At 42.3% G+C, this 13901-nt stretch overlaps 1 protein-coding gene across 1 annotated transcript; it reads right to left on the bottom strand.

The window, feature by feature from the left end:
• Window positions 1–8031: 8031 nt before the first annotated feature.
• Window positions 8032–8517, bottom strand: LOC308421506 (destrin-like). The gene has a single exon (XM_080917908.1). The coding sequence runs from the start codon at window positions 8500–8502 to the stop codon at window positions 8056–8058; it is 447 nt and encodes a 148-aa protein (XP_080774034.1). The 5' UTR covers window positions 8503–8517; the 3' UTR covers window positions 8032–8055.
• Window positions 8518–13901: the final 5384 nt, after the last annotated feature.

Raw genomic sequence — 13901 nt, 5'->3', positions numbered from 1 at the left:
ACCCTGTTCCAGCTCCTGCAAGCAGCAGAACTTGACAGCTTTGGCCATGTGGCTCCTGCTTTAGAGTGAAAAATAGAAGGGACTACTGGGACAATTGATGTTGATTAGCTGGAGCTAAGAAATTAGTGGTGATTAAGAAGAGACCAGCATCATCGAGGTAAAATCTTCTGGAAAGTGTTTTGTGAGATCACAAAGAAGCTGTATTCTAGAGATAGTCAAGATTGTACCCCTTGCTGCAGCTGTACTTGGTAATATGTAAGAGTCATCCAGGTGGTACTTGTTGTTTTAAAGGCATGAAAGGGTCATGAAGAGTAGCTGGGGCTTGGTACTGTTCAAGGCCATGGAAGGCCATTGGTGAAGATGCAGCCTCAGTTGTAGCTGATGGCCCAGGACTGAAGGGATAGTGCAAAGAAGCTGAGGCTTGGGACCATGAAGAGAGCCTATGATAGGCTATTGGTGTTGCCTGGTTGTAGTGGAAGACTGCAGTGCATTGGAGATGTCAGTACCATGGGATGATCACTAAGAACAGCAGCAGTAGTGGAGTGGATCAGCCTGAGCTTAGAGTGCTACAGAGGGCAGAGCTGGAGAAGTGACAGAAGCTCTTTCGAGGAGCCCAGAAGATCATGTATGGATCCCAGACATTGAAACAATAAGCTGTAACATTGAAGTTGCTTTGGAGACCCCAAGGTGTTCTAGATGCCAGAGCCACAGGATATCTGCTGAGGAAAGCTAACAGGGAGTGGAACCAGCTCAGGGAAAGAAGTTTGTTGCAGTCAACAAAGATGAAAAAGGAGTTGGAGATCGATCTGAAGACTGTTTTAATGTCAGACATGGAGATGTAGAGTTTGGAGTTTGTCCAACAGGTTTCCTGTCTTGCTTTGAGGATTACAGTTAAGTGATTGGATGAATCTCAGAAGAGACCTTGAACTTTGGACTTCTAACATTATTGAGACTGCTATAGACTATAGAAACTTTGTAAGTTGGACTAAATGTGTTTTATAATTTTGCTATATCTAGATATGGGCCCATAGACTCATATGTTTGAACAAGTCTATGGCAGGTGTGTGGGGGGGTAGAATGTGATGGTTTGTATATGCTTGGCCCAGAAATTGGAACTATTGGGAGATGTAGCCTCATTGGAGTAGGTGTGTCACTGTGAGTGTGGAATTAAGACCCTTATCCTAGCTGCCTGGAAGTCAATATTCTGCTAGCAGCCTTCAGAGGAAGATGTTGAACTCTCAGCTCTGCCTGTATCATGCCTGCCTGGATGCTGCCATGCTCCTGACTTGATAATAATGGACAGAACCTCTGAACCTCTAAGCCAGCCCCAATTAAATGCTGTCATTTATAAGTCTTGCCTTAGTCGTGGTATCTTTTCTCAGCTGTAAAACCCTAATTAAAACACATACAATATGTTTTAATTACAGTGTTCCTTTCCTCAGCTCCTCTCAGTCACCACTTCCCTTTCCATCCAAGTTCTCTTTATTTCTGTCTTTCATTAGAAAATATAAACAGACTTCAAAGAGGTAAAGACAAAACATAGCAAAATAAAATAAGGTGAAGCGAAAACTATCACACCAAAGTTGAACAAGACAAACCAACAGAAGAAAGAGAGCCCCAAGAGAAGAAACAAGAATCAGAAACCCACTCATCCACACATTTAAGGGTTCTATTAATGTGCCAGATTAAAGCTATAATATACATGCAGAGGACCTGGTACAGACCTATGCAGACCTTATGCTTAATGCTTGAGTCTCTGAAAGTTCATGTAACTTTTGCTCAGCTGATTAAGAGAGACTTGTTCTATGTCCTCTGTCCTCTTTGGCTCTTTTACTCTTCCTACTTCCACATTCACAGGGTACCATTAGCTTCAAGGGGAGGAATTTGATGAAGACATCCCACTTAAGATCTGTATGCTCCAAGGTTTGTCTCTTTCTCTCTCCCCCTTTTCCCCCACCCCTTGTGTGTGTGTAATCTGTGGCTGTGGATCTCTGTATCCTCATACATACATATCCAAATACAATATTCTGCTGCAAGAGGAAGCATCTCTGATGATGGCCATTAAGCGTCATTCTATTGGTTTGCTTTTTTTTTTGTTTGTTTGTTTGTTTTTTGTTTTGTTTTTTAGATCAGAAGTATTCTGTTTACTCATAGATCTCCAGGCTATCTAGGATCTGGTTCTTGGTCACCCATGGTTATTCTCACAAGCTTTTCATTACCATTCCCCTAGCATATTTTGTAGGTGGGACAGGTTGTAGATCAAAGGTTTTGTGGCTGAGTTGCTCTTGTGTTTCCCTTTTGGTAGCCTATAGAGTACTCTAGAACAGTGGTTCTTCAACTGTGGGTCATGATCTAGTTGGAAGTTGACCAATCATTTGACAGGGGTCACTTAAGAACATTAGGAAACAAATATTTACATTACTATTCATAACAGTAGCTATAAAGTAGAAACAAAAATAATTTTATAGTTGGGAGTCACCAAACATAAGGATCACAACTTTAGGAAGGTTGAGAACCACTGCTCTAGAATGTAGGGATGAAGGTTCTAGATCTGCTCAACGTCTAAACAGTGAATTGTCAATAGAGAAAACTCAAATGGTTAAGAAGCATGTAGAGAAATGTTCAATATTCTTATCTGTCAGGGAAATGCTAATAGAAAGTTCCTTGAGATTCCATCTTACACCTGTCACAAATGGCACAGATTAATAATTCAGATGTCAGTGCATGCTGGCAAGGATGCGGAATGGGGAGCACTCATCCATTGCTGGTGGGAGTTCAATCTTGTACAGCCACTATGGAAATCAATATGGCAGTTTCTCAGAATGTTGGGAATTTATCTACCTCAAGATCAAGCTGCACTACTCTTGGACATATACCCAAGGGAAGCTCTGTCTTACCACAGGGATGCTTGTTCATTGCTGCTCTGTTTGTTGCGCCCAAAGACTAGAGGCAGCCTAAATGTTCCTCAACAGAAGAATGCATAGGGAAAACATGGTGCATTTGGACAGTGGAGTCTTAGCCAGGTGTTCAAGAGAATGACATGAAGTTTGCAGGAAAATGAGTGAAACTTAAGAAGGATGCTCAAGGGGGTAACTCAGACTCAGAAAGATAAATATGGTGTGCATTTATTTCTTTTTCTTTTTTTCTTTTTTTTTTTTTGTAGTTATTGGCCATGTATAGGTGATAGCCAAGCTGCAGTCTGTAGACCTAGAACAATTGGGTGTGGGGGGGGGATGGCTAGTGGGGGTCATATGGATCTCTTTAGGAGAGAAAATGGAATGGATTTTGTGGGTGGACTAGCGGCAGTGGAGACAGAAATGGAAGGGGTGTCTTGTGGGGAAGAGGATAGGATGTAAGGTTGAAGGAGAGAAGTTGAGGAGAGCTGGCTGGAATTAATGAGTATTTGAGGGATGGTGTGGAAACCTAGTGCAGTGGGAACCTCCTCAAGTACATGGGGGTGATCCTGGTGGAGTCTTTTCTGGTGGGAAATGCAAAAATCTTAACTGGCTAACTTCTCACCAAACGGGATTTTCCGTAGTGGGTCTGGGTTGATTTCAACTGAGTGGCTGGCTAAGGGGTTCCAGTGCAATTTCTGAACAACTCAGGCTGTTGCTAAGGCAATGAATGGGTTTCTCTCCACAATCTGACATCGTGGAGGACAACACCCACTTACCTCATTAACATGGAGAAATTGAGCTGGCATCTGCATGGAACCTCCGTCCCTGTGATCTGGTGTTTTTGGTGCAGAAAGGTACTCTGTAGGTTACCAAAAAAGAAGTGTAAACACCAACCCAGTTACGACACTTTTGACCTACAGTCTATCATGTCTGCAAGATAGGCTGAAGCAATGGTGGCACAAAATTTGGGATAGTAAACCAATGTCTGATTTGACTTAATTTGCATGCCTGAGTCCTGCTTGTGTGACCAAGGGCCAGAGACTGGATGACCCAGAGACCTGGATTAAAACCAAACACCACTGGCCTTAAGGGGGGGGGGAATGTTACAATAAGATGACTCCTAATGACATTCTGCTATAAGCATAGATCAGTTCCTTGTTTAGCCATCATCAGATAAGCTTCCTCTGGCAGCAAACCAGAACAGAAACAGAGACCCATAGCCCGAAAGAGGAGAGTTGGGGGGGGGGGGAGAGGGGAGGGAGCGAGGGAGGGAGGGAGGGAGACTAAATGGGATGTCTCAATCAAATCCCTCTTCCCAGAGCTCAGGGAACCCCATGGAAGAGGAGGCAGGGAGAACCAGAGGGGATGGAGAACACCATTAGAATGAGGCCAACCAAGCAAGGCTCCTATGAACTCACAGGAACTGAAGCAGTAAGCACAGGGCCTACGCGGGTCTGCACTAGGTCCTCTACATATTCATTACAGCTCTCAGCTTTCTGCATGGGTCTCTGACTCTTGTGTCTACTCCTGAAGCTCTTTTCTTTCTGTTGGGTTGCCTTGTCCAGCCTTGATGTAGGGGGTTTTGTTTTATCTTATATTTTCATTTTCTCATGTTTGTTTATTATCTCCTAGAAGCCTATTCTTTGTAAATGAAAGACAGAAATGGAGTAGATTTAGAGTGAAGGGTCGGTGGGAAGGATTTGGGAGTAGCGGAAGGAGAAACTATAATCAGGATATTGTAAGGGGAGGGTAGGTATGACCCTGTTCCCCAGTTGGTCCTTGATTTATCAATAAAGAAGGACAGGGGGAAATTGCTGGATACAGGTGGGACTTCCAGGTTCCAGGAGAAAAGGCTGATGCAAAAGAAGGAAAGGGGATTTTCTGCTGTGTTTTGGAGGAAGAAGGACATAGCAATCATGCAAGACCTCCGAGGCAGCTAGGGCCTGCCGCCTCCACTACAGGCAGACGACCAAGGACGTTTGGCAGGGGCTAGGTGATACAAGTCACTAGTTTAGGGCGAAAGGAGAAATGGAGATAATAAATTGGTAAGGGCACGCATTTTCAAGCAGAAGATATCTGTGCCCAGCAATTATGCCTAGTAGGCACGTTAAGGTAACAAGACTATGTGTGTATCTTTGATCCACAGATGCAAGGGTCTTGGGAGTGGTCTGATAGCTTGACCCCTCCAAGAGCAAAAGCAGGTAAAACAGAATGCTGGGTTGGGGCTGGTGACAGCCAATCTCAGAGCTAAGCCAGGTGGAACAAAAGGAAAGATGGGAGGGGGCAGAGCATGAGCCACCATCCTGGGTAAAACTATCTGAAACAGGATGTTAGGATTCTGTCTAAACTCCACCCCACAATTACCTGGCACTATAAAAGGGGCTTCTTGCCCTCTCCTCCCTCTCTTGCTATTCCCTTTTCTGCTCTTGACTCTCTTGCTCCTTTCTTGCTCTTGCCTTCTTGCCCTTTCTTCTTCATGTGCTCATAGCCCCCTTTTCCCTCCCCTCCTCTCCCATTTCCTCCCCTCCCCTCCCCTTCCCTCCCTTTCCTTCTCTTCTCCTCCCATTGTTTCTCTGCTCCTACTACCATCTTAACTCCTCTACCCATGCCCTGAATAAACTGTATTCTATATTATACCACCATGTGGCTGGTCCTCTGGGGAAGGGATGCCCAACAGGGACCTGTTAGAGGCACCCCCACACTGCACCTCATAGAACATATCCCCACTCTTCACTTTCTTTATCTTTCTCACAACATAGGGTATATTAGAAAAGAATCTATTTTCAATAAAAGGGAAAAATTAAAAATGAAGAATAATTATCTATTTATTTTAGGGTTCCCAATTTAGTGGAATATAGGTTTTAATATGTCTTTATGATTCTCTGGATTTCTTCATTGTCTGTTGTTATGTCTCCCTTTTCATTTCTGATTTTGTTAATTTGTATATCCTCTCTCTGTCTTTTAGTTAAATTGAATAAGTGCTTATCCATCTCATTGGCTTTCTCAAAACAAACAAACAATTTCTGCTTCACTGATTCTTTGTATTGTTCTCTTTGTTTCTATTTTATTAATGTCAGCCCCTAACTTGACTATTTTTTGCCACCTACTCTTCTTGGGTGTACTTTCTTCTTTGGGTTCTAGAGATTCGAGGTGTGCTGTTAAGTTGCTACTCTGCAATCTCTCCAGATTTTTCGCACACACCCCTAGTGCTATGAACTTGCCTCTTAGTGCTGTTTTCTTTCTGTCTCCTTCGTTTGGGAATACTGTGTATTCCTTCTCATTCAATTCTAAAAAAAAAAGTTTTAACCCTTCATTTCTGTCTTGGTCTGTTTTTCACTTAGTGGAGTATTTTTCAGTTTCCATGAGTTTGTAAGTTTTAATCCATGCTGGTCAGTTAGGATGCAGGGAGTTATTTTAATTTTCTTGTACCTTTTGAGACTTTCTTTGTGTCTGAGTATATGGTCAATTTTGGAGAAAGTGACACACATGTGTGTGGAGGGGATGGTAAGAATTGAAATGTCCTCTCAGTGGAATTTTTCTTTGAATATGTAATGTCCTTCCCTGTCTTTTATGATTTGTTTTCATTTGAAGTCTGTTTTGTTTTGTATCAAAATGGCTGCACCAGCTTGGTTCTTAGGTCCATTTGCTTGGTATATTTTCCATCCTTTTACCTTGAGAGGATGCCCATCCTGATGTTGAGGTGTAGTTTCTGGATACAGCAAAGGATAAATCCTGGTTTTGCCCCCGTTCTGTTAGTCTGTGTCTTTTATTTGGGAATTGATACCATTGATAATGAGACGTCAATGAACATTGTTTGTTGATTCTTATTTTGTTGTTGGTGTTGGTGGTAATAGTGGTGTGTACGCATGTATGTGTGTGTGAGTGCGAATGCGTGCGTGAATGAGCACACGCAATATCTCATCTCCCCCCCCCCATGGCAATTGAAAGTTTTTCTGGGTATAATAGTCAGGAATAGCACCCGTGGTTTCAGAGTCCACAGCACATCTGTCTAGCCACTTCTGGAATTTACAGTCTCTACTAAAACTACAATGTAATTCTCATAGTTCTGACTTTACATGTTACTTGGTCTTTTTTTTTTGTTACAGATGCTTCCTTTATTGCATAAAGCCAGCATTGCTACTAAGTTCAACTGACTGTGCGTCTCTACAGTGTTCGGTGTCATGCCTATGATGTTAACAATCATTTCCAAGCGTTGTTGGGCAGTCCCCTGTGTCATCCATGGTACCTGCTTCCATCTCACACAGCTGGTAAACTGCTCTAGGGATTTGCATCCCACCAGGCCCCAGAGGAAACACAGTCAACACTCTTCCACAGTCCACTGCACCAGACGCAGCAGCTTTGAAGAAGAAATTACAGATGGAAAGCACCTTGGCTTATCAGTACACTGCTTTGTCAGTTTCATTAATAAAGTAGATTACAACCAAGCCCTAATTTGCAATTAATTAGTTGTTACAAGACACTGAACATTCTCCCAAGGACATACCATGATTTCTAAGACCGTCACTCCAAGCCATTTCCCAGCCCAGGGAGCCTCTTGAGGCAGGTGCAGGGCACTTCCTGCATTCCAGCACCGTACAATGGCGCCTTGCAAGATCTGCGTGGATTTTAAGTCTGAAACAGTCTCATGACACATCTGATATAATTTTTAAGACTGCCTGGCTTAGTCTTATTGCTGTTAGTATAGATTAGGTGTTGTACACATTATAAAGAAAATTATCTCATTATTTTAAGTCAAGGAAAACTAGAGAATTTGGGTCAAAATTATACACAGATCACATTCACTTTTCTAAACAGAGACTTCGGAAGCTAGCAAAGATTAGGGTTCTCGTCACACTGCCTTGTACTATTTTGTTAACTGTGTTATTAAAAATCCTGAGCTTAACAAAATCTTTACAAGTCACCTCAAGAAAATAGGCATTTGGCCAGTAAGAATTTAATTCCACACCAATGAAACTTTAGAGGCTAGATTTATGTAGGGTAGTGTTTGTAGAAACTATAAAAAATTTTAGTTTACTCTAAAAGATGACAAGACAAATTCCCCTCAGTGAGATCCTGGCCTAATATATTTGCTTTACTTCTATAGTAAAAGGCTAGTGTTAAATACGGAAGCGTTCAGTTCGTGGCACTGACTGATAGTCTACACAGGGGAGCCTTCAAAAGCTACAATTAAGGAGCCTCCTAGTTTTTCTGCAATACTAGTCCGATTGAGGTCTTCTGGCCCATTTGCTTGATACTCATGCTTTATACCTGGAAATTTCTTCTTGATGGCGTCCTTTGAGCTTGCATAGATCATTTTGCTTTTCAGAGTTGCTTGTTCTAGCGCCCACAAGAAGAGCATCAACTCTTCTTTTCTGGACTCCTTGATCTCAAAGCTAGTGTCATACAAAGCATAGCAACAATCTTTTTCAGGAAGCATTCTCACAAAATGCTTGAAAGGATCAGTTATGGTAACATCAACATCTCCAACCAAGATCTCTTTGCCTTCTTCAACGACTATGCACTTTTTGTCATCACTGAGACAAAAAATGACAGCCTTCTTTCTTTTCTTGATTTCTTCAGGTGTGGAGCATTTCCGAACTTTCATGTAGTAGAAAATGCGACATACTTCATCTGCAACTTGAACTCCTGAGGCCTTCTTCCTCAGGATAGCAAAAACGGGAGAGCAAGTGCAGGGCGGACGCGGCAGCTCGAGCTTACTAAGGGCGGGCATGAACTCCGGACAGACTGCTACTTGGTCTTTTTCTTTGCCATTTTAAATATGCTTTCTTTGTTCTGTATGTGTAGTGTTTTGATTATTATGTATGAAAGGGGATTTTCCAAAAGATTATTATGTAAACTTTTTGATGTTCTATATATTTCTTGTACTTCTTTCGGAAAAATTTCCTATGATTTTGTTGACAATATTTTCTGGGCCTTTGAGATGGGTTTCTTCTCCTACCTCTATTACCATTATTCTTAGATTTGATGACCGTGTCCCGGGTTTCTTGAATATTTTGTAAAGTGGAAACTTCTAGTCTCTTTGGAAATTTAGTATGTCAAATGATGTTTTGCTGGGGCACACAGGGGAAAGGATGTCTTGCTAAAGCAGACAGGTAGGGGAAAGGAGTATAAATATGACCCCGCAGACAGTGGGAGGTGAGCACTGAGCGCTGGATTGGCTTTCTCCATCTCACTATTCTTATATGCTGCCCCTGAGAGGAGCTCACCCAAGAACTGCTCGTGAGGCTGCTGTGGTAGCTTGCCACTTCTGTGGCCTCACCTTCAGCTGGTTGGTGAGCCTTCAGGATTGAACTACAACTGCTAGTTTGTGCTAAAAGGAATGGTCCATAGCTGCCAGTTCATGTGTGTCATCTGCATGCCCAGAGGACTGGTCTGCAGCTGCTAGGTTGTATTTGGTGTTTGCTACAGGACAGAACTGTTGCCAGAGAAGATTGCGCTGGAGAGATGGCTCAGTGGCTAAGAGCACCGACTGCTCTTCCAGAGGTCCTGAGTTCAATTCCCAGCAACCACATGGTGGCTCACAACCATCTGTAATGGGATCAGATGCTCTCTTCTGGTGGGTCTGAAGACAGCTACAGTGTACTCATATACATAAAATAAATAAATAAATCTTAAAAGAAGAAGAAGAAGAGGTGGAGGAGAAAGAAGAAGATTGAGCTCACCCCCTAAAGACTATTGCTAAAGAGGTCAACTTCTGCTCTATCCTAATAATTTTTCTCTTCCACTACCTCTACTAGGTGGTGGGCTAGAGCCCTTATTAAGGGTTGGACCCTTATTAAAAGTCAGCTTCACAACCATTATGCCTACAATTTTGTGTCAGGCACAAAATTTAGATTTAACATTTTCTTTGACTAATGTGTCCATTTCTTCTGTTATGTCTTCAGTATCTGAGATGTTCTCTTCCATTTCTTGTAATCTGTTGGTTAAGCCTGCCTCTGCAGTTCCTGTTCAAATTGCTAAATTATTCATTTCCAGAATTACCTCAGTTTGGGTTTTCTTGATTGATTCTATTTCTGTTTTCAGGTCATGAATAGTTTCATTTATTTCCTCCCACTGTTTGTGTCTTCTTTGGTTTCTTTAGGAATTCATTCATTTCTTCTTTAAGGATCTCTACCATCTTTTCCTTGTGCCTCAGCTATGTTAGAATAGCCAGGGCCTGCTGTGGTAAGGTTGCTTGGAATCTAGTGGAGACACATTGTCCTGGGTGTTTGTTATTTATTGTATTTTTATGCAGGTATCTGGGTACCTGGAATTCAGATGATTATAGACCTAGGTGCTGATTTCTGGTTTTTGATTTGTTTTGTTTTGGGGAGGTGACTTGTTCCTTGTTTTCTTTGTAAATTTTAGGATAATATAATAGCTGTGTATTGTCTCATAGGAAGTTTTCTGTGGAGCTAAAGCTTGCCTCTAAGGACTATTCCCTTATTTGCCCACTGACTCATTCCTGAGCCTGATCACCAAGATCCAACTATCAAAACATCAAGGGCCAGCAATCAAAATTCATTCTTTGGCTACACTGTCCAATCAGGACTTACCAACTCATCCCAGCACAAACTTCCCTCTTTTCTCCTCAAAAACCACTTCTGTAAAAACACCTGCTGCTGTCTTTGCCTGGTCCAGAGGCAGCTCCCACATTTGTTCCTCCTCCAGGGTAATAAATCTCCTTTGTACGGACAATTTGTGTGTGTTCTGTGCAGACTCTGGGATCCTTCACTTCCCTTCTTCACATACCTGATTGTCAACATCTATGCTACTGGATCGCCAAACTATGTTGTTTCTTCTTGGTCAACAGAAGAAATGTCTTTTCTCTTTGTATGAGCTATAGTCGTGTGATTGCTTCTCGTCAACAGTGTGGCATTGATGTGGCAGTCTGGGAAACAGAATGATATAATGCAAGGAACATTGGTTGGAAATGCTGGTTGGAAAGCAGCTACCTCATCCACACTGCAAATGCAAGCAATAAAATTTGGACTTTGGTACCAGAAGTTGGCCTATGCTGCTTAAGGTATCTGCTCTCTTTCTCAGCCCATCCTATGATTCCTTTCCAACCTCAGATTTCAGCAGATGGACTATCCCAGCCTCCTTAAGGCAGCAGACAGCCTCATTCAATCGGGCTATCTCAGCCTCCTGTCTGGATATAGCACCTCTTTCTCACCCCAGTTTTCCTGGTGAGAGAGGAGGAATAGGATGAAAAGACACACTTTAGAAAAGTGGTAATGAGAAAAGAAATGCCTTTTTATATCACAAATGAGCATGCTCCTCAGAGGGTGACACAGGCATCCCTCTCCAAGAACTACATCTCTACCCATTCTGATATCTTGCAAATCCGAGGAAGATCCGTACCTTAGGTGGCCCAGGCCATAAGCATCAGCCCTTGCCTACCCTCTCCTGTTCTCATCATCCCACACAGGATTTCTACTCTTCAGTGCAAAATAAAAATGTAAGCCCCTTGTTGAAAATACAGAAAAAAAACTATTTAAAATCTAAATTAAAAATGTTTCCTTTTCTTCTGAAGTTTGTTCTTGAGATATTTTATGTTCCCCACTTAATACTATTATTAACAAAACTCTAAAATTTAAATCACTATCATAAATTTTACTGTATATATCATAATGCTTGTTTAAATGTAAATAGAAAAACATTTAGTTTATAAATGAAATCATTTAAATTACCCAATTCATATTTTTTAGTTTATATATGCATTTGTGTTTTACAATAAAATTGTAAATGGTAACCAAAACCAAACCAAAACATCCCTCAACCCCCCACCAAACCCACTACACATTATACTTAATAATCAATAAAGGCAAATAGTTTCTGGAATGGGGTTGATTTAACCTCACTTGAGTGTAAATGAACTCCCCTATACTGTGAGCTCGAGAGAATGCTGTGCTCAGGGGATGAATGCTGTAGTATGTGAATGAGACAACATCTTTCATGTATGTTTTCCTCTCAAATGCATGCTTCACTATCCTAATGAATGTATGTTAACACACACACACACACACACACACACACACAGGTTGAAATGATTGGGAATTTACAGATGGTGTCAACAGAGCATTAACTCAAGTGCAGCATTCCTCTGAACATGAGGCCATATGTGACATGCTTATTATAGGCTCTCATGCATACCAACAATGTGTTGTTGTATACACAATGTGTACCTCACAGACACGGGGACATTGCCCTCATTAGCAGCTGTCAAACTGCCAAGAATCTCACCTGAAAAGGAGTCTCAGTTGAGAAATTGTCTTTATCAGGATAGCCTGTGGCCTTGTTTGTGATTGTCTTTCTTGACAATTGATGTAGGAGGGCCCAGTCCACTGTGACAGTACAACCCCTAAGGCTAGTGTTCCTCGGCTGTATAAGGAGCTAGCTGAGCATAAGCTGGAGTGAGCCAGTGAGCTAGCCAGCAAGTGGTGCTCTTCTATGATTTCTGTCTTCAGTTTCTTGTCTTGAGTTTCCAGCCTGTTCTCAAGGATGGACTGAGACTTTAAGATGAAATAAACCCTTCCCTTCTCTATGTTGCTTTGGGTAGAGTGAGATGAAACTAGAGTAGAAATCTACTATTTGTGTTAAGGCAATAACACACCCCCGCCCCAGAAGTTTCAGGGTAAAAAACCAAGCCTCGTTCTCATGTGTTCCCAGCCTTTTGTGTCTGTAAGATCAAAACCTACCAGGAGGAAATGGCTTAGGAAGCAGAACCAGTAAGGTCTAGAAGTGAAGACTGAAGGGGCCTGCTCTCACCCTGTAACCTGTGTCTACCCTAGAGGCAGTGCTTGCCAAGGCAGCCTGCCTGGTGCCCTCAGAGGCCAGAAGAGGTTGTCAGAAATTCTAGAACTGGTGTCATAAATTACATATTGCTGTGACCCACCATGTGAATTCTGGGAAATAAAACCTGGGTATTTTGCAAGAGTGGCAACTGCTCTTAACTGTTGAGCCATCTCTTCAGATCCCAAGTGTAGTTTCCTTTCATTTTTTCTGTTGTTTGTCACAATTGTTATATTAAAAAAGCAAGAATACATGGCATAAAAACATTATGGCCCTTTTCTTAGTTTAAATAAACTCCAAGGTAATGGGAAAAACCAAGCAAAATACTTAGTAGACGAGGCTGGAGGGATAGCTCAGTGGTGGAGCACTTACACAGCAGATGCAAAGCCCTCGGTGCTATTCTCAATGCTATAAAACAAAATGAGCCACTCAAACAGTTTAACCTTCAATGAACTCAAGTGGCTGGGCTATGTGCTAAGAGGATACAAAGGTCCAGAAGCCTCGGAACGGAAGGTCCTCACGCAGCTCAGATAAACTCTGCAGTGCTGCCCTCTGTTGGCTCCCTTGAATAAATTCAAAGCCTTGGGGACTATGTAGAGAGGTTAGGGCCAGATAACAAAATCCAAACCCGGTCTGGTCCTCACCTTTTGCCCTACATCATCTGAGAAGCTTCAAGTCGATGCAGTAAAGGAGAGGGGAGTGGGGAGACCAGATCACACCCTCTTTCCCATTACAGTAGTGACAGGAAAAGGCACAGGGGAGTTTTACACTGAACTGTTAAATTACTGAAAGTGATAGAAGTGAAACCGAGGGATTTGCCCCAAACGTCCTTAAGTAGTGACCACAGACGTGACAGGGTCCTCACGTGCAGAAAGAACAAAAAGCTCCCAGATGCTGACTCCCACCCAATCAGCAGAGTGGAAAAAAAAGCTCCCGGATGCTGACTCTCACCCAACCAAATTCAATCATTTAGTTGTTCAAAACTGTGGTCCATTGTACTTCCCGAGCACCTGCTGTGAGTGGAGTTACATTCTACACTGAACACACAGAGAGACAGCTCTTGTCTTCATGCAAGATTTCATTCCTGCTGAGGAAGCTAGCCTCGAGGAACATCACGAATTTTAACGTCCCTTATGATAGAGCCGCACGTACTGCTGGACAGAAAACCTGTTGAGGATTAAGGGCAGGGAGACAGGGATAAAATGTGAA

This window comes from Micromys minutus, assembly GCF_963924665.1.
Source record: "Micromys minutus genome assembly, chromosome: 1".
Classification (NCBI taxonomy): Eukaryota; Metazoa; Chordata; class Mammalia; order Rodentia; family Muridae; genus Micromys; species Micromys minutus.
Note: the sequence above shows the minus strand (reverse complement) of the source record. Positions and strands in the feature narration are given on the sequence as shown.

What these genes read in the sequence shown, in the direction of transcription:
- LOC308421506 (XM_080917908.1), bottom strand. Translation starts at nt 8,502, where the DNA reads ATGAAAGTTCGGAAATGCTCCACACCTGAAGAAATCAAGAAAAGAAAG.